This window comes from Oryzias melastigma, linkage group LG10, assembly GCF_002922805.2.
Source record: "Oryzias melastigma strain HK-1 linkage group LG10, ASM292280v2, whole genome shotgun sequence".
In the NCBI taxonomy this organism is placed as follows: Eukaryota; Metazoa; Chordata; class Actinopteri; order Beloniformes; family Adrianichthyidae; genus Oryzias; species Oryzias melastigma.
Genome location: NC_050521.1, coordinates 13631644 through 13657869, shown reverse-complemented (window position 1 = coordinate 13657869; position 26226 = coordinate 13631644). Strand labels below are relative to the sequence as shown.

Genomic DNA, 26226 nt, shown 5'->3' with positions numbered 1-26226 from the left:
AAACCAGGACCTTCTTGCTGTAAGGAGAGAGTGTTAACCACTGCACCACAACTGTGGGTTTTCAAACAAACTATGAAGTCTTTTTGAGTAGCCGAGGTATCAGATTTCTAATATCTTAATGTAATATAAAGTACTTTTTTTTTAAAGGCTAACAATGACAGCATACATGCTTACCATGATGCAGCAAACTCATTGTGTATACTAAGGCTATATTTGAATCCATTAACCTTTTGTTTGTTATGCAAGTGTCAGAGCATTTTGACAGGATGTTCCTGTTAAAACTCCAGAGGGAGAACATGGCAGCCTTTGTGCGGCGTTGAATTATTATTTTCTCATTAACTTCAGTCACAGTGATGATAACAGTGTAATAAGAAGCTTTTCAATCAAGCGCATCAGTGGGGTGGTTTGTGTTTGCCCGTTCTTGTAGAAGCAGAATTGATTGAAAAGCTGAAAGGTGGTATTTAGCTTCCCAGGGAATCATTCAAATCACTGAAAAAAAAAAAAGGTCACTTCACAAAAATAGGCTTTATTGATGAGCAAAATCAATTCCACTAAGGAAACAGCAATACTGAAACTAACAGAAAGATTGAGTGACTGAATCCATTATTGTGGTCGCATCAACAGTTGTAGCAAAATAAGGCTAAAGAAACAAGTAAAAAAAAACATGGATGCAAACCAGACATGAAATTTAAAAGTGATTGCTGCTGTCTTTGGCTGCTTCACTGGCCTTTGCATCTTCTGACTTGGAGCTCTGTCAAAGTAAAACAGATGTTTAATGTAAATTGTAAAATTTTGGTATAAAAATACTTTTAAATATAAAAAACATGAGAAATATTAGTGTAAAAGCTCTGAAGAAACACATATGATTAATTAGGAAAGTGCTTGCTTAAATATAAATCAAGTAAATAAAGACTAAACCATCTTCTGGCTTTAGCCTTATAAAAACGTACAAATATTCCTGCAGTAGCTCTAGTATGAGATTTATACTTGTTCCTCTCTACCTTGGATTTGAAGAGCAGGTTAATGACACCCTTTGAGCGTCTGTCTGCTGTCCGATCAGAGGTCACAAAGGCCGACATGCTTTTACTGTCCCTCTGCGCTCTGGATGAATCTGCTTCCTCTGCCCCACCAGCCACAGACAAGGCCATCCCTGCACACAAGAAGAAGCTGAATTTAACGTTTGTCTGTGAGTTACTGTCAGCGTACGTCCTTTTTTTAAATTTAAGCTGTCACACATTTGTCCTGAAGAAATTCTGCTCTTGCACAGTTTCTGCTCATAAAAGAGATGAGTGTAACCGTGGGTGTCAATCTGGAGTTAAAACCACTTGTTTCATTAAGATGGTGGCAAAGCATCAGCAAATTGACTCAATGTGTTGCACAACTTCTACAATTATAACACCATCGTTAAAAAGTTCATTTTTCACATTTTTTCTCATCAATGACTGTAAGCTCCTCCTCATTAAAGAAAAGAACTCCTTCTGAAAAAAGTACTTTTGCAGCTCCTTTTTTAAATTCTTTGCCACTGCGGCTGACTCACTTCACTGCTGCTAGAGCACAGGCTGTTGTGTGTCACCTGTAATGGCTGGCAGGGATCTGGAGTTGGCATTCGTCAGCAGCACATTTACATCGTTTGGCTCAGACAAGTTGGTGTCACTTCGAAACTCCTGTTTCTTTGACAGCTAGAGGGAGACAGATCACACAGCACACTAAACATTTGGAGACTTTTGCATGTCACTTTCTCAGTTCCCTCGAATCTTTGCTTCTGTCTTTTTTTGAAATATTCTTTTTTAAATTCAAACCTACCCGTTTGCTACTCATTGTACTTGTTCCTTCTTTCTCCTCAGAGATGAAGATCATGCTGCTTCTTTTCTTCTTCTTCTTGCTCTTCCTCATTTTGACCTCCGAATCACCCACCATCACCATCTCCTCGTCCACGGTGGTCATGCTGACACTGCCACTGGAGCGTGGCAAGGTGGAGCTCCAATGGTTTGGTGACTCGGGCTCCCTGAGAACAAAGGGTGAGTTCAAGAAGTAGAAGTGCTAAAGACCATTTTCGTCTTATGGTTTTTTTTTTTTGTATCAATATAGTGGTTTCCTATTTACTCTATGGAGTACTTATAGTCATAGCACCTGTCAGCATGGGACTTGGTTGGAGTCCCGCATTCAGATCCCTGCAGGGAGGAAATGGAGATGATGGACTGTCGAAATGAGCGAAGCATGGAACGAGGACGAGTGGATTTCCTCTCATCAAGGTCCGGCTGAAGGAAAAAAAGAAATAAAAACCAGTGGGTTGAAAAAGCCTGAACCACAGCAGCATTGGTAGCAGATACATTTGAAAACTTGAGGCAAGTCAAAAATCCCATTTCTTATCAGTTTTTGCAGGTTCTTACCAGTTCCCTCACTCCATACTCTTTCTCCACCTTCTTCTTCAGCTGTTTGAAACACTCCTCCATGCGTTCATGGAAAGGTCTAAGGTCGTCGGTCACCCTCTTTCCATGGAGGGATATTCCTCCACCAAGCAATGGAATCTAATAACCAAGCGCGATGGATTAACAGAGCCGCTGTAAAGGATGTGCGGTACGGGTTTGCATGCTCAGTACCTGCCATGCGATGAGGTCTGTGAGGCGCAGCAGCTTGTCTCTGTCGTCTGGGTGCTGCTGAGAGTACTCCTCTGTGAAGAATGCCTGATGGATACGGGACATGTTTGACATTAAAACCTTTCATTTGAAACTTTATAAATCTGTGACATCATGACCGTCAGCTTTTGTTAGACTGTAGACATTTGGATTCACCTGCATGGTTTTTACTGATTGGAAAAGCTTTGTACTTACTCAGCAGGGACAGTGATGTTTTATTTTGAAGGTTTTGTATTATTGATGACATTAAGGTATAAAAATGCACCAAACTCTAAAAACTGTTAAAATCCAGTGAAACTAGGACAGCAGAATTCTGTCAATCATAGAACTCAAGAGAATATTCAAATTTAAAGAACTAACACATTTGGATTTTTATGTTTATCCTTGACTGAGGGCTTTTTAAAATAAATCTTATATGTGATTTAAATATTTTGAAAGTTCTTACTGTATTTTTTAACAACAAAGACCACCTGATTATCACATTGCCATTAGTCTAACAAATTAGGAAACAGGTAATCTTATCCAGTAATTCTTTCTAGAATTGACAAAAACATTCAGACGGGTCAAATTAATTAGGAGTTTACTCACCTTTTCATACTTGGCGAAGCCCCCCATGACAGCTGGGTCCACAATACCATTAAGCAGCATGGAGAGGGGGTTGATGGGAAGGCTCCAGTCTGCCTGGTACTGATTGATCATGTTGAGGATCTTCTCATTGGTTGACTCCATAGTCTCTATGGCGTTTTCCAGTGGAGACAAGGTCGTCTGAAGAGGAAAGTAGATTAGAACAAAAAAGATTTTGTAATAAAAATGACTACATTGTTTCTTTGTAAGGGTGTAGAGAAAAGTCAATTCAAAAATCAGAAAATATTGTTTGTTCACTTTAAGAAAAAGTAGTTCTTAATCTACCAAAAGAAAAACAGCAGGAATTTATTTGGATAGAAGCAACTTGTAGCAACCTTAACGTAATCATTAAATAAAGATGACCATTTTATTTCAATGAAAGAGCATTAATATTAAGGTAGAGTCTTTTTTAAATCATACTCTACAAAAAACTGTAAACCGATTGTTCTGGTACACTCGTGGGATGTATCTTGATAGCATCGTATCTTGAGACCCATATTGTGATAAGTATTGTATCGCCAGACTCTTGCCAATACACACCCATATTTGTTTGACATACATTCCAAGAATGGACTGAATCCTCTGAACAATAAATACAATTAAAATAAAAAAAGACATAGCTGTTGAGAAAAAAACTGGCACTCACATGTTTCAAGTCTGTAGCCTCAAACCAGCGCAGAATCCCCGGCAGTTTATACACAGTGGTGAAGGTTGTGCGCTCAATCCACATGGACTGAAACAATAAAACGAATGAATGCAAAATACATACATTTCCAAATACTTCATCCCAAGCCAAAAATATTAAATAAGTTAGTGTGAAATATTTAAATGTTTATAATGCAAAGTAGTAACCAACAGCAAACTCATTGTCCGGGTCCACCGGCCCCTTCCTCACAGGTCTGGAATAATGAAAACGCTGAACATAGTTGGATTTGTAGAAGCTGCAAATGAGAAGATGAAATGAGGAAATAATGATTAATAAATAACTAAATCTCTTTACTCATTTGGAGCTGCTGTGAATCTACATAGTCACTTTATTTATGTCTGTATTGACAACATTTGGACAGGACTCACTTGATGATCTGGTCGGGCACAGGTTTGTTCTTCAAGCGAGGAGGGATTTCCAGGACTGGCTGCACAGTAAAACACTGGATATCTTTTCAGATAACTCAGGAAATAAAAAATGTCTGGCTATAAAATTTAATTTATCAATTTACATTTTAAGAAAAACTAAAGCTAACTAAATGGTATATAGTAGACGATAATTTCTGTTTACTTGAATAGTGTTGTGTAACTTTAGAAGCAGAATGATCAAAGTTCTACATGTTTACAGATGAGGATACACTGCAGGGGGGAGTTCCTGAACTCGTCCCCCGGCATGGTGGTGGTGTTGAGGCGCACAGCACTGGGGAACTGGCTCATGAGCTGATTCTGGAAGTCCTCTCTGCGCTCATACTCTTTACCACGGTGGATAAAGACTTTGTTCTGGAGAAAAGCACCAGAATTTAGCAAAGACATTTCTTTTTTTCTAGCAGACTTGGAAGCCTATTTCTGTTTTTGGATACTAAACTAAAGTCAAGTTGTTCAATTGGGGACTAAAAAACTAAAAACTAAACAAATAAGTCTCTCTCACAGGCACAGAAATACAGTAGATATAATAATAATAATAATAAAATAAACTATAAATACTAGAATATCAGTTTTTTAGGTATCAAGCCTAATGATGCTCATTTAAAAAAATATTTTTATTTTTTCCATCTACTTCAACAAGAAATGTATCCAAATATTAATAATAATAAAAATAAAGCAATGAAGTTAACATAGTCCAATGCTCATCCAGGTCAAACATCAGATGTGTCATCATTTATGTGTTATTGTGAAAACTTCAGCAAAAAATTCCAGTTTGTGACTGCAGTTACTAAAGACATGATCCAAATGATATTTATTTCCTTTACTGCTGTACATTTTCAAACAAATGACACAATCCTGAATACAAACCCTGAGGAATGGTGGGTATCCTTGTCCGTAGAAGCCCACTGCAAAATAGTCTGGCTTTGGCCTCAATATCTTCATGATATTCTCATAGAACTTGGCTTGTTTTTCCTATTAAACACAGGAATGAGGAAAGCTTGTGTTATATACGGTCAGGAGTTTCAGATGTGATCTATTTGTAGTCATGATCCCTTTATGCCTATTTCTTCTGCAGAATGTGGGTCCATGAGAAGGAGAGATGTGGGGAACAAACAAAGAATATAGTGTATAGCCTTATGGAACCTTACAAACTCCTAAATGGAAAAAGGTATAATTTGTGTTGCAGAGACACACAATGTTAAAAAAGAAATAAAGGCAGCACAACAATTTCTGTTATTACAGTGAGAGCAGCTTGGTGGAAAGAAACACTAACAATGAGGAGGAATTTAGGCTTATTAGATCCTCATGAAACACAAAGCTGCAATTAAAAATAAATCAAGTGGGCAAATATCAGATGGAGCTGAAGGGATGTGGAAAACATTTACTGACCAACTTAATCTGTTTGCATGTTTATATCAAGACATATTTCTTATATTGTTTGGATTCCTTTAGAGTCAGTAAGCATTAAATGCAGAACTGTGAATTACACACATAAAGAAAAAAATAAAATTTCTATATATTTCCAGGTTTGTATTTATTAACCGAGATAAAAGGAAGAAGCAACAACTTAGACGTATGTTTGTCTTTTAATGCTATGATCTTAAGAGTCAAAGGAAGTACGGAAACAATACAATAAGCTAAAAGTTTTAGTTTTAAAATAATGATGTGTTACCAGTCTTTTGCTGAGTAACTCGTAGTCAAAGATCTCATTTTCATATTGTTCTGCCAGTTCCTTGCACAAAGTGATGGCCTCCTCCCACATCTGAAACACACAAACGCGCACAATGAAAGAAGGAAAAAAAAATCTGCAAATAACTGCATGGCAGCTGTTTGGATAGAAACTTCAAGCCAGGCGTTCACAGACTGATGGGAAATACATTTCTGAAATCACCCAGCCTCCTTGAGAATGATCATAAATGTGATACCAACACTTATAGATACTTAAGTTAAGGTGTGATAGTTTAACATACAACGGAAATGACCACAACGGTGCTCCTCCTGCAATAGTTTAGGTTAAACAACATTTCACCAGCTAAAATAAATTAGAAAAAGATTAAGCTTTCTACATGTTACTATAGAGTAGGATTTTAAGTTTGCCTCTCAAAATGACTATTGTGAACTGATATATTTCTGCTTGACAACAGCTGATCATGTGTCTGCAAAAAAATGCCTCAAAAAATGGAGGATTCTGTGTTTTGGTTTGATTTTTCACTTCATGCTCTTGGGTTTCGTCTTGTTCTGAGTCAGGCCTTTGTAGTACAGCCGTTTTTGTTTCTGTCAATTGTCCTTCAGTGTGTTAAGTGTGTGGTTTTCAGTTCTACATCATCTGGTCACTGGCTCTGTTTTGTTACTCCTTTGTTGCTCACACGGTTTTGCCATGTTTCAGTTTATGTATTAAATGTTTTAGTTTCCGTCACCAAGCCTGAATTCCTGCATATTGGGTCCTTCACCTCCAGTTCCTGATGGTATGACCTGAAAACCACACTGTGGTAATGTGTACTAAGGGTAATTAAGTGGATGAAAAAGCTGGACCTGCTGAGATTATGTTTAGTTGTACAGAAACATTTGAAATTAGTCCAAAATACTAAATTTGGGTTTTTAGTAATATTAATTTTGGCCAAGTATTCCCAAAATATATTCCTCATTTGGATCCGTTGCTCAAGTACAGTTCCAGAAAGTTCTGAAGTTTGTTCAGGAGCAGTTATGTTCCAAATCAGCTAACCCTGCTGGTTACCAGGTCACCAAAGTAAATGATAAGATGCATCTGGCTGCAACTAATCCAGAATCCAGTGGGAGGTGTCACTGTTTTTCAGATGCATTTTTATCTCTTTTTGATTAGCTTTGGTTAAATCATTAGAATCACAATGAAAAAGGCTGGTTTTGCCCAGTGCTAAAACTTTTCCCAGGCCCACTGACAAATAAAGGGGTAGTATTTTTATGCAGTTGAAATCTTAATCAACAAAATTGTGATTTTCATTTTTTGAGTCATTGTAATAGTACATTGATGTGATGCTCTTGGTAAATAAAGTCCACACTGACCTTGCCCTTGTCAAAGTAGTCAATGATGGTGTCGTAGAGAGTCTCTTTGAGCTGCCGCTGCGTTTGGGAGCCATGGAACTCAAACTGAGGACTACACATGTCATCTGACCACTAAAGGAAGGCAGAAAAACAGACATACACAATAAGTGACATATTTTCAGAAGTTATTTTTTTCTCCTCATTGCTGGAACTCATAAGGACAACTCAGATTATGGCTGTTGTTGTGACAGATCCTGTAAATGTTAGACCCAAAGTGACAGAATGTGCAGACAGAATGTGTGCAATAAGCATCAGCACAAAGCCCAGTCATCCTATCAATTAGACAAATGAACAAACATTAATTTGAAAGCCAAACAAGAAATTGCGCAATAATCTCCCAAAAATGCCTAATCTGCTTAGAACAGAAAACAAAAAGAGGGATGCGTGCTATGTGGCACAGTTTGCAGTAATGTGAAAGACACGGCTGACGCTGCAGACAGAGAAGACAGTAAAAAGCTGCAGAGTTCAGCTGCATCAATGACAGGGTGCCACACAGAGGGAGAAGGAGAAAAAGGACATTTCTCATCACCTCATTATTAGCATACAAACTTTCCATGAAAGAGAGGAGGCCAAGGAGGTCAAGCATATTCAGAGATGCACATCTGCTCACGTTTAAGTACAGCCGATGTGTAAATGTGACACACAGTGGGGTAGCTGCAGCAGTGAATGGTGCAATGTTGTAAACTAACTTTCGAGCTTAATTATCAGGAGGTCAGAGATGTAGTAACAGTTCATCACCTCATAAAAAATATATATCTCATTTACTACAGGCAGATAGAGGATTGGGGAGAGCAAAAAACTTCAGTGAACATCATTTGGTTTCTGTGTTTGATGCGTGAGTCTGCCTTGCCTTGAGCAGTCGAGAGTGGAGCAGCAGGGTGTATGCTGCTTCTGTGTAGTTCTCTCCTTCCAAGTGAAGGTCCCTCAGTTTGTACAGGTATCTAAAAACATTCAAAAATGAAGAGAGAGGGAGTCAGATGCAGCCTAAGTGTTACTCCACTAGATGCCACTGTTGGGTAGCCTGGAGACCGACAAAACTTTATGCACAATGTTCATGTTTTCACTCATATATATTTTATCTTTATATCTCTTTAAAACACCCAAACATCAGATTGTAATAAATACAACACAGGATTTTTTTAAGAACTCACATAATAAGAAGTCCGTTTTTAAAGATATTTATTTGAAGACCAAAAAATAAAAATAAAATAAAAAAAGATTTCTTTGTGCACGATAATTGTAGAAAATTTTTAAAGCTGGAGTTTTATAGTTTTATTTGCCAAGTTTTGAGAAAAGGTTAACTGGTCACTTAAGCAGCTAAAAGAATGTTTTTCTTTAACAAATAAAAAAAGATTAATAGCAGATTTTAAAGACCTTGATCTGCAGAGCTGCCAAAGTCATGACGAAATTGAAAAGAAATGAACATTGTTGAAATAGTTTAAAAAATGAAAGGGAATGAATTCAGTGTTAAAATAAAATGAATGGTTTGAATTTCCACAGGAAGGTTCAGGCTGCAGTGAATATTATTCATTGAGAAATGCATATCATTAGTTTAAACCTCAGATCACCAGCTTTTGAAAATCTTTATAGAGTACAGTACATATTACATGTATTCATTTTGAGTTTTGAAAAGCTATTGGGCTAAAATACAACAAAATACTCGATCAACAAAGAAGCATATTTGGAACTCTGAGGTTCTAGAAGACAAATATCTATATTTGCTAGTGTGATAATGTTTGATCTTCTCGTCTCCTCCTGTGTGGAGGGAACATTTTGGCAGCTCCACTGAAAAGACCGCTGTTTGGGCTCATGCTACCAAGCAAAATAAAAAAAAGTGTTTTGTTGACAAGTCAGCATGTGTGGGACTGATTCACTCCGATTTTTTTTTTTTTAATCTTCTGTCTACAACAGCTATAATCAAATTAAGGCTGAGCGCGTATTTACTTTCATGATTTCTTATCATACAGCAATTACAGAGAAAAAAAACAAACAAACAAATACATAAAGTAGCTATCCTCAAATTCTTTGTCATTCTAAGTTTTTTTTTTTTTTCAAATCTCTCTTTCTCTAGGGCCCCCCCTCGCCACACCTCCGCCCTCCTTTTTTTCCAGCACGGTCCACTGATTTCAGAGCTGACATTGTTTTTAGGAGCTAAATTTAGCAAGACAGAGATTTATGTTTCAACTTTTGTGCCATGGGTGCCCGAAGGTTTTTAGTCAACAAATAAAACCCTGTTCATGAAAACGTACGGGGGGAAAATACGAATCAAAACAACAATGTCAGAATAAACCAAATAAAAGCCAAAGTATAAAGTATTTTTAAACTGCTGTGAAGCCTTTCACTCATTCAGGTCATGTCGTCTCAGGATTCTGTTCTTTAGTTTGGATGTGCAGCCAAACGTCTCGTAGATTAACCTTTAAAGTCTATTTGCCCTGTAGAACAGAATCACGGCATTTGAAAACCAACTCCAGCATCACATGACAGAGTTCTGCATTATTTGTTTCATTTTTCATACACACTATTAGGATTAATTGCATGTGTGCTGGCACACTCTCTGATAGAAGCTGCTAAACTGTATTCTGATAATAAGCCAGATGGTGTCTTTGCAGCATTCGTGATTTCTAAAAGCTGTGTCAGAGCCTGCTCCATCAGGCTGCAGGTCTCTTCAGTTCATTGTCAGTTTGCTCAGGCTTAAAAAACTGAAATCGTCTTTATATCTGTTCTTCACGTTTGCGACTTTTCAGCAAAAATGTATTTTGCAGAGAACGGAAATGCAATGACGATTACGGCCTGACTTTTGGCTTAAATCTTTGCATACACTTTTTCAAACAGCAGCAGACGACAATAATGTGTAGAATTCATGATAGGTTTATGTCAAATTAGCAAATTCTTGCTTTGTTTAAAATAATTGAGAGAAAAACAATGAAAAGGCTGAATAGATCAAATGTAGTAAATCAGTTTTGTGATTATATTTTAAAATTTAAGCATTTTTTGTAATTATTAAAGGTTAAAATTTTATATTTTTTTGTTTATATATGCACTTAAGTATTATTTATTGAATAACTGTGCTAGCTTTGTAAAGACAAATCTTTTGCTGTTGTGAACTACTTTAGATTCACCTCTAAATATTAAAAATGTGCAATAATGAGAATTTTTACAGCACTGTTCTGTTTCTCTTCACCCCCCACCCCCTGTGCTTCTCACATCTCACTCTGTTCTCTCCTGAGTCAGACCACCAGCTGATCCTGTGGATTTTGACATTAATTCAGTGGAACTCATATAATCCCCTGTCAGATTATACAGCCCCGCAAACACACAAGCACACACATCCAGAGATGCTTATCCATGCAGGAGCAGCACCACTAAAGCACATTTTATGACAAATGTGGAGCAAATACCTGATGTACATTCCTTCACGATTGATGTCCTTGTAAAAGTTCTGCAAGAAGAGACAGAGAGCTTGAGTTAGCATAAATTGTGTGTATGTCTTGTGGCACTGATGATCACCCATGAAGACAGTAGCAACTTCAAGTGTGCAAATTACAATAATTTGCCTTTCTGAGTGTTTGTTAGAATGTGGTGCGACTGGAAGTGTTTGTGCTGCAGCGTATGCTTCTGGCTGTGTGCGTCTGCTAATGTGTGGGAGTGTGTGCATGCGCCTCTGAGCAGCATTTCCATTTTAATTAGGTTTAATGACATGTACAGTGAACAGAGGAGTGGAACTAACTAATGTAACCCCACCTCTCATTAGCGAGAATAAAAGCATTCACAGACAAACTTCTAAACACACACAGACTACTGCAAACAATGAAGGAGGAGGAGACTATAAAGTAAGCTATTTTACAAACTCTTTGGCAAAGTTGAGATTTTTTTAAAAAGCATTTATTGTTGTGGACTTTTCTAAAAATACTTTTATCGGCAACCCAAACTAAATAAATTAATCAAAGAAATGCTCAAAGTCATTTTGTGGTTCATTTTAATACTGAAAAAAATGTGCTGTAGGTGTTCTCAATAATCCTAAAGAACTCCAGAATACATTAGAATAATTTAGGAAAAAAAGAAACAAAGGATAATCACAATTAAAAGGCCACTGGATTTTTTTTTTTTTACAATAGATCAGAAGATGATCAAGATAGGACCTTAAATGATAACATTTTTTTTCTTTGTTGTTCACTGAATAGAAAATTGAAGCCTAAAGATCCACACACCAATTTTAGAAAGGTCTTAAAAGATTGACTAAAATTAAACAGAAATGACAGAAAAAAAGCCCTCGAGTCCTGATTTAATCCACAGCACAAACGATCATATGGTTGGGATTCATGACTAACTCCTTCCTGGAAAGAAAATGATTATTTCAGGTTGTAGAAAAAACAAAGCTACAGCCCATTCAGAGGACCAAGAGATCAATTTTGGAGCAATGTTTTTATAGATTATAAAGTTCAATTTATAGGTTGAAAATGAACAAAAATAACAGTTTGAAAAACATTATATAAGAACAGATTTTATTATTTGATCAGTAAGTGGAAATCTATAATAAAACCCTGAGATTTACTCAACCCAGGGTCATGATTTATGTATTTAGATTAGATTTTATAGAGCTTTAGACATCTGTTTTTTTCTTTTGTTTTACTTTTTATCACTTTGCTGCTTTTGTCTTTCTGTTACATCTTTCTTGTAAGTTTTATTAAAGTTTATGATTCTGTGAAATATACAAGCAAAAGTAAAAAAAACACACCGTAGTATAAAGAAAAGTTCAACTGTGACCCAACTTTGTAATTAGTTGAGTTGGCTACATTCAAATAAGCCCATATGGAGAATATGAAACAAATAAAAAGAGGATTTATTCTAAGAAAGCTGTTGGCTTCTTCAGTTTTAAAGCAAAGACAAAAACAACTTATACGTGAGGGTGGGACTTACCAAAAGATTGACAGTGCAGCTCATGCGATTGTTGCGACTGTCATCCCCCATGACGGCGCGGTAGTCAAGGAGACGAATGAGGAGACCCTTCACCAAGGAGACGAAGTGCTGCACCTGTGGCTTCAGCATGGGCTTTTCAGCAGAACAGTCCAGCAATCTGGCAGGGAGACATGCTCCCCTTAATCATCAGTGACGTCTGAGAGAGCTATAATTCAGCGCTTAGAGTTTTATATGTTAATGACCTGCTAAGAGGAAAGGTACAAGAGGTAAAATTCTAAACATTCGAATTAAACCAGATTTTCTGGAAATACAGCTACAGACAAGAGAAAAATGGTTCAACATTTTTTTTTTTTTTCATAATAGGCAGAAAATTGGGTCTCCTGCTTGAGACGTACATGGTCTCAAGGAGCTGCATGTATTGTTCATCTCCTCCTCCACCTTCCACCTCATGGTCCAACTTCAGAATGATCTCATTCTCAAACTGCAGAGAGGAAAGAGGCAGTAAAATGAAACTGAGTAATTCAGTATACAATAAACATCATCCTGATTTATTTACATGGTGCGTTGGTGCAAGCTTGTGTGTGTTTATTATTAACCATGTATAATATATTCTACCTTCTGGAAGTTCCCAAACTGTGTATGTTCACAGGAGATCATGTCGAAAAAGATGGGAATGGTGGCTCGCCTCAACTCTTCGTCTGGAATTAAAGTCATCTCGAGGATGGGACCCACCATTCCAGGAATGAAGCAGATTTTATGACTACCTGCAAGATACCAAAAAAAAAAAAAAAATTCAGTAAAATAAAGTTTATTAAGGAAATGAAGCATGCATTTCTATTTACCATACAACACTTTTCACATTATGATTCTTGATTTATAAAAACATATACTATTGCAGCAAGAAATGTAGGGTTCTTACAATAGATTATGCAATAAATAAATAAATAATAAAAGCTGACATGAGTTCATAATTTGGAGAGTTTGACGGAAAAAAAATCCCACAACTGATAATTTTTTATATCTTTATATGATAACTTCTGGAAAACAGCGAAATACTGATGTTAGGATAAAAAAAGCTTTTTAATTCTAAAATTATTATCATTTCTTCACACTGTTGTGACCCTTCCATTAGTCAAAGAAAGATAACACTTCTCGTTATAACAATTAGTTTGATTTTCATCACAGGAAAAATACACTTTTTCTTTTTTGTTGATAAAATACAAACTTCCAATTATTATCATTTCCATTTAATTCAGTCCAATAAATGTGTTTTTAGTGAAAAAAGCAACATAAACAAAATATATTGGGCAATGCTTGTTTTGTTGCAGGGTTCTGATAGTTATGCAACATTTTGCTTACATAGTAACCTTTTTTTTTTGCAATATGCTGTATACTCTTAGCTTAGTTAATAATTTATGATTTTTTTCAAGCAATGCAAGCAAACTTTCCAGTCCAGCTGCACATGGTAGAAAAGCACAACATATGCAAATGTAGTTACTGTATTTCAGAAAAAAGAAAGCCCAACTTTTCTGCATTAAACCAATTTTTCTTTACCTAGTTTGTACCAGATGTCACGTATTGCAAAGCCAATGAGCCTTCTCATGTCACCATATCTGAAACAAAGAAAGGATGAAAGTTAAAAGATTCAGAATAAAAGATGTAAAGAAAAAGGCACTCCTTAGTCTATAAGCAATTAGTTAGTCAATGTGATAACTCTTAGTCTTAGAGAACATATTCCCCTTAGAAAACGATCAAGCTGAAGCAGCCTCCCCGGCCTAATTTCATATGTTTTTACAGCAAACACTATATTTTAATAGGTACAGTAATGAGGTTACTGCAGTCGGAGCACAGATGGTAAACAGGGAATTGGTATGGCTGCTCTCTCACTTGACCAGAATCTTGTTCCTCTTGGTTGGCGAGAAGTGCTGCAGCTGCAAAGACTCCTGGGTAATAAACGCCACCGCCAAGTGGAAGTAGTTGTTCCACAGCTGGGGAGGGCAATAGAGAGGTGAAGTCGAGCTCATGTTCAAAACAAAACCAAGAATTCAAAAAAGAGAAACAAAAATAAATACAATATATCAAGATAAAAGCATAAAATGTGTCTACCTGGACTTCAAAGTCATCGTTATTAAGGAACTTTTGGTTCATGGTTACAGCATAAGTATTGATGGCTCGCAGGAACACTCTAGACAGGAAAACACAAAATATTTATAAAGAAATAAACTCAATTGGTCTATATTTCAGCACACAGCAAGAAATCTATTCTCATATTATGGAATTTTATGCAATGTTTGAAAAAATACAACGGGATTTTTTAGAATGGTTTACTACTTTAAAGGTTTAAATACTAAAAACATGTCAAATAAACAGATATCATATATCAGATTTAAAAATGGTCTAAATATTAGCAAAGATAAACAACCTGACGCCACATTATTAACACCCTCACTGCTTTCTTTAGAGAACTTTCAAGTCCAAGTAGCGGCCAGTCACTGCTAATCAAAGGCCCTTTGATCACAGAGCGAAGGAGAAAATAAAAGTTGTCAATGTTCTGGTTTAGCAAAATTGTAAAGAGAAAAAATATCAACCTCATCAACATGTTTGCAATCCAAACAAATTAGAGTCAACTTCCCTTCAAGTCAAACTCTGATTATCCTTCAGTCCTAAAAGACTAGACGTCTAAGATTTTACAAATGAGCAAAGTGAATGCTAAAAATAATCAGAAAACCCTGTTAGTTTAACTCTTTTGGAAAACCTTTTCTGGACAAAACTTACTAAGATTAAAGCATCAACAGTTGGGTTTGCAAATTAACATCAATTGCAAAATCAATAATTTAGTCCTTCCAAAGGATTTCAGTTTATGATGCATAAAAGAATACACACAATACAAGCATGCATGCCTTGCACAACATTATGGGTAAAGAAGTGAAGGCTTTTTACAGTCATTTTTCTAATGAACAGTTGATCTGACACGTCTTGGCATCAAGTAATGCAGCAATTCTTTTTGTAAAAACATACATTTATAATAAATGTTATATTTTTAGAATGCATTTCTTATTATGCTATAATGAATAATAATAAAAAACTTTAAAATTTTGGGTTACAAACACTTGTATGGGTCCCTTAGAATCGTTTTTACTGAGGTGGTCTAAATTGTGTTTCTTCACTTCTCAAACCACAAATATATGAGGAGCAAATTACTTTAAACATTTTTTTTTAGATTAAAACAAATCTTTTGTAAAAGTTCAGAGGTTTTGACTCCAGATTACAAGCTTTGCGTTATATTTTACTATTTTTTTCATGCCTTAATTCCAGTTTGGGAATTAATTGGGAAAGTCTTACAAGCCTTTTATTATAAAATGGTTCTGAGTGTGAAGTATTCATGAATGTAATGCATAGATATGATTATAGAATTGGAGATGCCTGTGCCAGGTGTTTTAAAAAAAATGTGTTTGCATGTTTGTGAGAGGCGCATTACCTGTTTTGTACCATAATCATGGCCATCCAGTCAGAGGGATACACATGTTTTCCAATCAGGTCTTTGAAAAGTAGAAATGATTCCATCAAGAAGTCCTGCATTTAAGGGCACAGCATCAATAAAGCTATTCAAAATAAACTACTTAAGTTTACATTTATGCAATCCAATGTGGACGTTTGATTTTCCTTCTCGTAACGCTATAGGCTACCAGCACCAAAATAACAGGTCTGCAGAAGTGTGTGTGCACTCACCACAAGATCAGTGCTTCCAGTGAAGGTTTCTATGTACTTTGCATAATGACGATCATCCATCTGACTGAGGATGGCTGTCATGCAGGCGACAACTCTGGACTGCAGATGTAAGGAGAAAAGAAAAGGAAGAAATGCAACTGTAGTTACGTTTGTCGCCAATCTGAGGTAAAGTTCAGTTAAAAGCATGAACATAACCATGTGTAGCCCACATCGACCGACAATAATGATCCTTCCAAACTAACACCAGCATGACAAATTATGAAAACACACATATTTCACACATAACAAATCAAAATGTATTTTAAAAATATATATAATTTTCAGTATTTACAGCTTCTAAACTTTCTAATAATGTAGCAAAGTTTAAAAACAGACTGAATGGGCTTAATAAAAATGGCTTAAAAGAAATGAAAGCTATACATTTCTGTTGGCAGCAGACTGTGAGAGCTGCAAAAAAGTACCAGTAACTTCTTGGGTCCATTTTTTTTATTGCTGTCGTCCTTTTTAATAAAGAAAATGAAAAGAAAACTCAGAAGATAAAAAAAACAAACAACAGTGTCTTAAAAAAATATTGTAATGCTATCAAATAAAAGAAGTTATGGTTTTGATTTATTCTATCAATATTCTTGTAAAAAGTTATGAATTATTTCTCTAGCTTGGAGTGAGACAATTATTTGAATTTTTAAGATAATCTAGCTAGAATAAGCAATTAAAAAATACATCTGATTGTAAAAAGTGCTTGAGGTGAAATCACAGAAGCAAAAAGCAAGCAGGCTGCTGACAAAAAAAAAGATTAAAGATAGCAAAGATAAAGAAGGGAAATGATGGGGAATAATAGCAGAGTTTTAAAATAATGGTCGACATAAGATGAGGCTTGAGACAAAAATGTATTCACTTTTTAGCTTTATAGGAAGATAGAAGAAAATGTAAAATTGCACCATAAATACACACTAAATTTGTAGTTTTTTTACAATAAAATTTTACAAAAGAGCTTAAATTTAAAAAAAGAAATAATAATGATATAAAAATTGTTAGAATAAATGATGCAGCTGTTTGAATTTTTGCAAGGAAATCCCAATATTTTGTTTAAAAATTAACAAAATCTTAATTTGATACATTTTCTTCAGCTTGACAGTCTGGTTTTTGCAAAATTTAAAAGTGTATAAAAGATAGTTGCAGCTCAGAGTCTGGATAAAATCTCCTTTGGAGCTGGCAGAAGCAAAAAGAAAGATGAAACAGAGAGGATGCATGATGGATGACTAATTGAAGATGAAGGATGATTGGCATCAAATATGGTGACAGCTTTTATTTCGTCAAAGTCAGCAGGGGCTCCGTTTGTGTCCTCTTTAATGCCAATGGAAATAGATATTTGTTTGGTCACATACTCGAACATAAACACATTTTTATAAACTTGGAACAATTGTTAAATCACACTCAGCTCATAAACACATTTTTATTAAGTGAAAATCATGAATAGGTACTGTGAGTTTGGAGACTCAATGTTTGTGAATTGACTCATAATATCAGCTTTTCATTTCCCATTTTTCCTTCTTGTTTCCCTAAATACAAAACTAAATGTTAAAACTATTTTTTTTTAAACAAAAACATTTTTAGAGTTTTTGGAGGCTCCACTTTTCATTCACTACTAACTCCCAGCTTTCGACATGACATTAGTATTGAAACTGCATCTCTGATGGATCTCCTGTCACGCAGGCGTGGCGGTTTCATTATATAATGATACAAAATTCATGTGTCTACCACCCCCAAGTGGCAAACAGCGACAGACAGGGCTGAGCGGCACAATTAACTCACCCTGTCTCTCCTCTCCATCTTTGCCTCTTTAGTGTGCAAAGGCTTAACAGTAATAGGATTAAGAACCCACCCACTCAGTCGCAGGCCAAAATTACTCTAAAGCTAAGTACTTTCGGGTTTCATTCTCTCCGTGACTGAGTTTGTGTGCATGTTTGTGTTTGGGGGAGCAGGTGACATGTCACATCTTCCTGCTTCCAGTAATGACTGCTCTCAAAGGACCTGTTGCCATAATCTTCAATAACTTCAGCAAAGAAGCACAAAGGCTCAGCCTGATTGTGTTTTAGCACATTATTATTTTTCATTAATGAGTTTTATGATACCTGATGGACTTTAAAAAGTAAACTTGCTCTGTGCAAAATGGCTGCAGAGCGTTTTGACAGCAGGGAGGGAGCTCTGGCCTTGATGAGGCAACAACCTTACACAACACTGAAGAGATTATGCACAAAAACAGGACACAAACGCTGGGGAGGTCAACCATTTCCTCCTCCTGCCTCTACCTGCCTACTCTGTAGATAGTCTCGACATCCCCAACTGCACAGCAAACCTCGAAACTTGGTTAAGTATTTTTAAACTGGTCCAAAATGACATAAATAAATAGCATCATGCTTTTATTTTTACATCACCCTTAAAATGTACTACTGTTGTCAAACAGCAAACCCATCTTCAATTATATTGCTTTTAAATTAATGAATAACTGTAAAATTATAAAAACTAGCATTTCTTTAAACACGTAAAACAAACATTTTAGACATTTAATTTAGGAAACATACAAAAGAGGAAACTAAACCACTTATAGAGCCTGGGTAAAAAGGAATACTAGCAGCAGACGGCAGACCGGTGTGCTGTGATACAGTCTGGCAGCTGCAGTGTCATTACTTCATGTGTCGCTGAGTTGCCAGATAAAAGTAGAAAAGAGCAGCATTTTGCACGGCAACACATCACACCAAGAAAAGTTATAGCCCGTAAATTTTTCGGAGGCTAGAAAATGTGTGGTTAAGAAGAAGGTCAGCGTGACAGTTCACCCATTTTATTGAACAAGAACCACATTCTAAAGTCTATGACTATCTTTCATGAAGCCAAGAATTTTTTTTTCTTTCAAAAATTACAGCATTGACATTTAGTTTGCAATGAAAGTTTATAATTTTTGATCCATCCATAAAAACAATAAATGCATGAGTCAAACAAATTGAAATAGCATAATTGAAATATTATACATTAAAAAAAAGGAGCATCAGTTACAACGGCCTAATTAAAATACATTCCTTTAAAAATATTACAATTTTGTTGGTTTGAAAAAAAAAAGCAAACCAAAAACTGAGGGTTAAATAGAGAAGAGGTGCATCACAACACTGCTGTAAAGCATAAAAACATCATTAAATGAAATGCATTTTTTTATGTCACAAAGGTAAAAAATAAAAAAATCCATTCAGAATTTCACACATGAAGACATTGTTATCTTGAAGCCAGCACTTGTTAAGGCTGTTTTTATGCCTGCATTCTCTTCACAACCTTGTCCTTAATACTCCCCATTTTTCCTCCACTATCTCTCCTTTAATGGCATCTCCCCAGTTGCCAAATAATTGAATTGTGATTTTTTTTTCCTTAACACCTAAGAGCACAGTCTCACTGGGAGCCTGCAGCCATATACACATGCTCATATTTGACCCCCTCCACTACACAAAAACACACACTCAGATGTTTTTCCATCACCTACAGCCAGAGGTGAAAAGTAGCGAGGAGGTGTAATTAGACTCGCCGTGTTGTGTCGATGCAGCTGAGTCTGAGAATTTGGCAGTATCTGTGTGCACAGTTTGTATTTGCAGGAGCCGTCTGGGAATGTTAAGGTTTGCTCACAAAACAGATCAATGCGTCCCCATCCAACTATTTGGTCGACAAGTACAAAGAGGCACAATCGGGTATTACTAATAGGGAGGGAAAAACGGGAACGGAGAGGTCAAGGAGACCGAAGCAGTTAGAGAGAGCAGGGAATGAAAAAGAAAAGATGCAATAAATTCTGTTTAGGTTTGGTGATCACATCTCCTGCTCTCCGGTTTGATTCTCAGACAGTGTGGTCCTTTCCTCTTCTCTCTCCTCGCCAACAATGCCTCCTCACCTCATCCTCCACTCCTGTATGAAGGCTGCACCCCATTTAAACGCAACTATCCCCAGCTTTATCAAAGCCAGGAAGAGGCTGCGCTCCCCAGTGTTGTGTAATGCGATTGTGCTTTTGCCCCGCCACATGCACATACAGGCTGCATGCATCATTTTCTCTGTCTCTCAGCGGAGGTCAATTGAAACACAACACAAGGTGAGTCGACCACTTTGCAGTGGTGCATATATCACCGGCTACTCTGGCGTGGGGGAGGGGTCAGGAGGGATGTGAAAGAGGATGCTGCATGAAATCCGGGCGAGACACAAACAACATGGAGAAGCTTTGCAAACTGTTTCAAACATCAGAAAACTCTGCTTCTCTGCTAGTGTGACTCACCACGTGGCAGGACTTTGTTTCTGTCTTTTAATGATGATGTACAAAGACAGAACCAATTAAGCAAAAGTTTCTGCTTTCCTTAGAGGATATTATTTATGATTAGTGCTTTTTTCCCCAAAGCCTTTTCCTGTAAAATCCGGTTTAGATGTCTGATTTGTCACCAAAAAAAGAAAAAGTGGATCGTTTTCAGCCGGAACAAATGAGAACGGATCCAAAGATCAAAGCAGTTTGAGTGACAGGACAGCCAAGCGCAGACGATGAGGTGAGTGTGGGAAATGGAGATAAAAGAAGAAGACAGAATTGTGAGAGGCTAAACTGGGGCAAAGAAGATGGAGGACGATGACTAAACAGGTCAAAGAGGAAAAGCGACATGAGGCTCCCAGAGACCGGAAACAAGTTAATAATCAGGTGACGGTACCCTGAGATCTGACAGGAAAGCAGAGATATAAATAAGAAGAGCAGTTGGTGCAAGAGTGTGCGCTCAGAGTCGAGTTTGTGTGACTGTTTGCGCCCTGGCTCGACTCCCGGGAGCAGACATTTCTGAGCTGCCAAAGTTTGGCTGGGTCCACCGTCGTGCCAGGGTCAATGTAGGCGCACACACAGACCTCGCCACTGAAACCAGGACATGGTGGGGGGGATAAGCCACCAACAACACGGTAGAGACAGAGCGGGACACAGTTGAGGTTCTACCAAACGGCTGATGCCATTTAAGAGATATGTGAGAGTTAATGAGAAAAATGCAGCAGGTATAAACTGGGATGGGAATCGATTAAGGATAGAGAGAATAGAAGGGAGGGGAGGAGAGGGGGGGGAGAGAGGGAGGAAAGGAAGATCAACGAGCTCTGAGAGCGGCGAGGATCAGCAGCGACAGAATGAGACGGAGGGAGATAGAGAGCGGTGAAGAGGTAGAGGAGAGCGCTGCTGAAGACTGAAGGACTAACAGACACAAGGGAGCCACACCGGGAACACAGGACAGGAGAAGGATGAGGACCAGAGAGGAGCGCAAGAGAAGGTAAGTCATCAAAAACGCAAAAAGAAGAAAAAAAAAAAAGCTGTAGAATATTACTGAGAGGATGTGTGCACACAGTTGAGTGTGTGTTTGAAGGAGTGAGAGCATAAAAGCGCACAATGTTTTCCTCTTGCTCTATAATGACCCTCTGAGGAATTCCTCCAGACTAAAAGCCCACGGCTGGTACTTCATTCTTCAAAGCAGATCATTCAACATTTAAGACACTGTCTGTGACAGTCAGTGAATATCTCGAAGCAACTCTGAAAAACAACTCAATTAATCCAGTGCAGGAGATCATAAAGATCATTGTAGTGAACGTTTCAGGACGGACTCCTTATTCCCTCCACTAGACTGGGCTTGAGTTTAAAAGAAGAAAGCTGCTTGAATATGGTCATTTGAGGCCATTTCTGGTGAAGAAGTGGTGCAATCAATGCCAAACACTGTACTGTGTGAGCACATGTGACAGGTGAGACATCGAATCAGTCCATCACAGAAGGATTTGATGAATTCCAGTGTGTGTGCCTGACTTCAGTGTAAGCTCATGCTACATGTTGTATTATGCAACATTAATTACTTTTTTTTAAGTTTGCTTTAATGCTTTTAGCCAGGATTCCAAATGTTCCTGTGTGTGTATGTGTGTTGCTGGCCTAACAGCCTGTTATCCAGCTGTCATGGCAGTGAGGATCTCTTTAAAATTCTGTGTTTACACTAATATTGCTCCCTTGCCTCTGTGTTGATGTGTGTGTATTAGGAGAGTATCATAGATAAGGCAACTGCTTCAAAAAGTTCTCCAGAAGTTAATGTTTTCAGTCATCTAAAAGAAGGAAACAGTGCAAACAGACCACTGGTTCTCATCATCTTAGTATGAGGCTTTTCAAAGTTTTTTATTTTCACTTTTTCTACCAATAGATAAAAAAAAACTAAGCTGAATAAAATGGTGCACTTATTTGCTTTTTCTGCTTTCTGACTGCAGAAAAATGAAAAATCCCCATTTTTGCATCCGTGCTTTCACTCATCTGCCATACAGACCGCTGCACAATCCCCAAACTCGCCATTTCTTTTCGCTTGCTAACCAGGTGTTCATTTGTCCAGGTGTTCTTTTCATCAAATGCTCCTCCGTTTTTCAGTTCCAGCATTCATTTGCTGTGCAAACAGCATAATGTGAAACTTTTATGCACGCAGCATTCACTTACTGTCAGATGTTTCCTTGCACAGCAGAGGCACTAGCTTTTAAGGTACTTTTTCTTTTTCTACAGCGCCTTTACTGCTTTTAACCATGTCAGTGCTGCACAACAGAAAGGAGCACCACAAACATCACACAAAATCTTCATGCAATGTCAGACCGACATGTGGAAGGTGCCGTTTCTTTGTGAAGTTTTCTTCCTTTTACTGGTGTCTCATTTTGGACCATTTGAGGAGATGTCAACCTATTTTTTTGCATTTATTAGAGCATTTTATGAATATATTAAATTAATTTTTCCTGTCACAGAATTCACAAAAAATCTTATTACATTAATGAATAAATTATACAACAAATGAAGTTTCAAAAGCAAAAAAAAAAAAAACACATAAAATATATTAAAAAATCTATTTTTTAGTAAGCAACCTCATTAGCTTGTGAGATGGCTATCCAACATTTACTGTTTGTTCCAAAATCAAAACTGTTTCTCTTATTAACCTATTAAAATGAAGTCTCACTTCAATTATCGTTCGATCTAATTAAACAAATGTTCCCAGTGCCTTTTTATTTATGATTGTGCCTTCATAAGAAATCTACCTCTGCGTTGTGGGCGGAACAGTTGGCACTGAATAAGCCTGCCCTCACTTCCCATCATCCCTTTGTTTACACTCTCCCTAGCTAGTTTACAGCCCCTCACAATCCCAACCTAACATTACCAGTTTAACAAAAATGGCGAGCAATATTGGACCTATCCAGGCATACAGTTTTGAGCCTGATCCCAGAGTAGACGACGAAAATAAAGATGTACATAAGTCTGCAAGTGGATGAATCAGAATTGACCAGGGAGCTTGTGGCATGTATCTTCTAAGTCAAGCTTTTTCAAACTGTAATTATTTGTCTGCTGCTGATCCACAACGATTTGAATAAATAAATGCTCAGAAATGCAATTATAAGCTGATTTATATTCATATATGTCCTCAATCATGAGAAAAATGCCACAAGAACAGGTTAAAAACACAATGTTTTTAAAAAATGTCTTTCACTGTACGACAATAATAAAACAAGATATAATGACCAAAAAAAACCTCAACCACTGCACCAAATTTAGCTTCAGAAAGTGTTTGTTTCCAATTATTTGCGTGTGGTTACCGAAAAGAAATGAGCAACGAAAGGAGAAATAATTAATTTGAATGAGGCTCGATGCAAATTACAGAGCAGACAAACTTAATCAATAGGTTTTGACATTAAACTGCATTCGCTTTCAGGCCTTTCCCCACTGAGTGACAAATGATGGAGAGAAAGAGCAAATAGAGGTTAAAGGAGGACTGCAAGAAAGACAGGGAGAAGATTCAAAAGAAGCGTGCGTGTATCACTGACACTTCAGTTCCCCCTGCTCACCGCACAGACTGTGAGCGAAGGATGAGAAAGAGATGACACTCAGAAAAAAGACAAAAGGACAAGAAAGTCGGAAGGGCACGGAGATAGATGAAAAGAAGAGAAAGGGCAGCGGGGGCAGCAGAATGGAGTGATGACAGGAGGAGAAATAGATTGAGGGTTAATGCTGGAGAGGCTGAATGAGATGTGCAGACAGGATGTGTGATACGGCAGAAGAGACAAAGATGAGATGACAGATAAATGCAGAGAAAAGAGGAGTTATCAGAATGAGGATGTGTGGAGAGAATAAAGACTGGAAAAATGCAGGAAACAAAAAAAGAGTGAAGTACAGAGTGTAAAGCTGCACATCACACCTACCCCCCCCACACAAGCTTTTTGTGTGGCTGTGTGTCCTAAAGCTCAGACACTTTGTTTTCCAGCATGAAGTCACTGGAATAGGTTTCCACTAGATCATGTTTGCCTCCTATTATTAAATATTTGCTGGAAAATATGCTATAAATATTCAGTTTCACACAGGCTTTTCTGCTCTGCTGCTCACAAAACCCACAGCCTTCTAACCAACAACAAAACAAATGAATTAAAAGCAGCAGATGGATATGTCAATACCCTGCTCTCTTTCGGTGCGCCGCTATTTTCCCATTACAGACTCAGAACTAGTCGTAAATAAGCCTACGTCATAAAACCGAGTCACTTTTTAGAGGCCATCTGAGGAGTTTTGTAAGTCGTAAAGTCATTTTTTTACATCATCAGAAAGTTATTAGTATAAGATCTTAAAAGTTTATCTTGTAAGACTTTTAAGGTGTTGGCAAAAAATGGGTGAAGAGAGTTAAATATTTTTAATGTAATGTCAAGAAAGTTTAAAAGTTTTGTTAAAATAAAAAATTTGACAAACAAATAGTTCATTGTATGTTGAAAGTTGAAAGTGCAAAATGTTTTCTGAAAATGAAGGATGTTTCAAATGTAAACTTGAGATTATAACGTCCCATCCTGTTCTCTGACCCATTCCCTGGGGGAGGGGTGAACTACAGACACAGCTGTGTTTAGGAACCATTTGGTGGTTGAACCCCCCCAGTCCAAGCTCTTCATGCTGAGTTTCAAGCAGGGAGGTCTTTGGTATGACTCGGACATGGATTTGAACTCATGACCTTCCAGTCTTAGGGCGGACGCTCAACCAAAGTTTACCTCAGTCTACCACTTATCCAAAATTTATAAGGAAGAAATAGCGAAAAATTACTAATTTTGTTTAAAATATTCATGCACGCAAAGTATTACTTACATAAACTGCTTCATATTTTCTAAATGCAGGTATTGTCTGAACTTTCATCATTTTTGCTTAGAAAGTTTTTGTCCAAACAAGCAGCAAATCTGGAAAACTGTTGTTCGAGGACAATTGTTTGAATTAAAAAGGGTTTATGAACATAATTAGGATTTTCTTGCTGTATGTTTCCATATCAGTTTGTAGGATTTGTGGTGAAACATACTTTTGAGCCTTTTGCTCAAGAGTATGTTTCAAAAACACAGTGTGCGTCACGCCATTGTTCTGGACTGCCTGGGACATTTGGCTTTTGTGATATGAACGCTGTAGCCTTTCGTAGCATCCAGCTCTTTCTTTGAAATGCTGATTTAAGTGTGCTGCCCCCGAACGAAACAATCACACTTGATTAAAACGCTCAGTAAAATAGGCTGCAGGAAAGCCTTGCTGAAGTTTTTTTTTTTTTTTTTCCAATTAGTACAGGAAGTGTTTCTGACAGTTTGTGTTACATAATATTCTAAAGTACCTGACATTTTTAAAAAAGCAAACATCCAAATTAAAAAGAGAAGAATACTTAAGCAGGCCTTATACCAGGACACATTAAGCCCTTCACAACATGACAGAAAAAAATCATTCAGTGCTGCCTAATCTAAGCACATAGTGATTCAGAACATGATGATTGTCGTTTTGGAGCATCTTTTGACATAAAAATTCAAATATATTTAATGAATGTCTTAAATAACGTAAAGGGAGATCAGTGGGGACAAAAGTTCTATTTTTCTAAGGACAATTTGCTACATTTTTTTTAGTAACATAAAAAAGTAATCAGAACTTTATTTCCAGGAGGTGGTTTGTGTCATCTGTGCTTACCACGGTTCCTCCTCAGTGCCTGGAAGGAGAAGCTGAGGCAGAAAGAATTGAGATACTAGCAATTTGGTGCTTTTTGCCAAAAGCTGCAACTCAAACCCCTTCACT

The 26226-nt window shown here is 37.1% G+C and overlaps 2 protein-coding genes across 2 annotated transcripts in view; one reads left to right on the top strand and one right to left on the bottom strand.

Annotated features, from left to right (window-relative positions):
* Positions 1-506: 506 nt before the first annotated feature.
* Positions 507-26226, bottom strand: part of LOC112153224 (dedicator of cytokinesis protein 2) — an 82141-nt gene continuing 56421 nt past the window's right edge. The window contains exons 27-51 of the mRNA XM_024283251.2: positions 16116-16214; positions 15865-15959; positions 14493-14571; positions 14274-14374; positions 13941-13999; positions 13002-13150; positions 12782-12867; positions 12387-12543; positions 10868-10908; positions 8320-8410; positions 7431-7541; positions 6064-6153; positions 5259-5363; positions 4604-4745; positions 4335-4416; positions 4117-4201; positions 3907-3993; positions 3225-3401; positions 2601-2684; positions 2391-2528; positions 2131-2258; positions 1804-2005; positions 1574-1679; positions 1002-1150; positions 507-751 (exon numbers count right to left, since the gene is read on the bottom strand). Coding sequence (XP_024139019.1) covers positions 689-751; positions 1002-1150; positions 1574-1679; positions 1804-2005; positions 2131-2258; positions 2391-2528; positions 2601-2684; positions 3225-3401; positions 3907-3993; positions 4117-4201; positions 4335-4416; positions 4604-4745; positions 5259-5363; positions 6064-6153; positions 7431-7541; positions 8320-8410; positions 10868-10908; positions 12387-12543; positions 12782-12867; positions 13002-13150; positions 13941-13999; positions 14274-14374; positions 14493-14571; positions 15865-15959; positions 16116-16214 — 2706 coding nt within the window. The 3' untranslated portion in view covers positions 507-688. The remainder of the gene's footprint in view (positions 752-1001; positions 1151-1573; positions 1680-1803; positions 2006-2130; positions 2259-2390; positions 2529-2600; positions 2685-3224; positions 3402-3906; positions 3994-4116; positions 4202-4334; positions 4417-4603; positions 4746-5258; positions 5364-6063; positions 6154-7430; positions 7542-8319; positions 8411-10867; positions 10909-12386; positions 12544-12781; positions 12868-13001; positions 13151-13940; positions 14000-14273; positions 14375-14492; positions 14572-15864; positions 15960-16115; positions 16215-26226) is intronic.
* The window catches only part of LOC112153225 (protein INSYN2B), a 24300-nt gene continuing 18710 nt past the window's right edge, over positions 20637-26226 (top strand). Inside the window, exon 1 of the mRNA XM_024283253.2 lies at positions 20637-21427. The gene's annotated coding sequence lies outside the window, so the exon portion shown is untranslated. The remainder of the gene's footprint in view (positions 21428-26226) is intronic.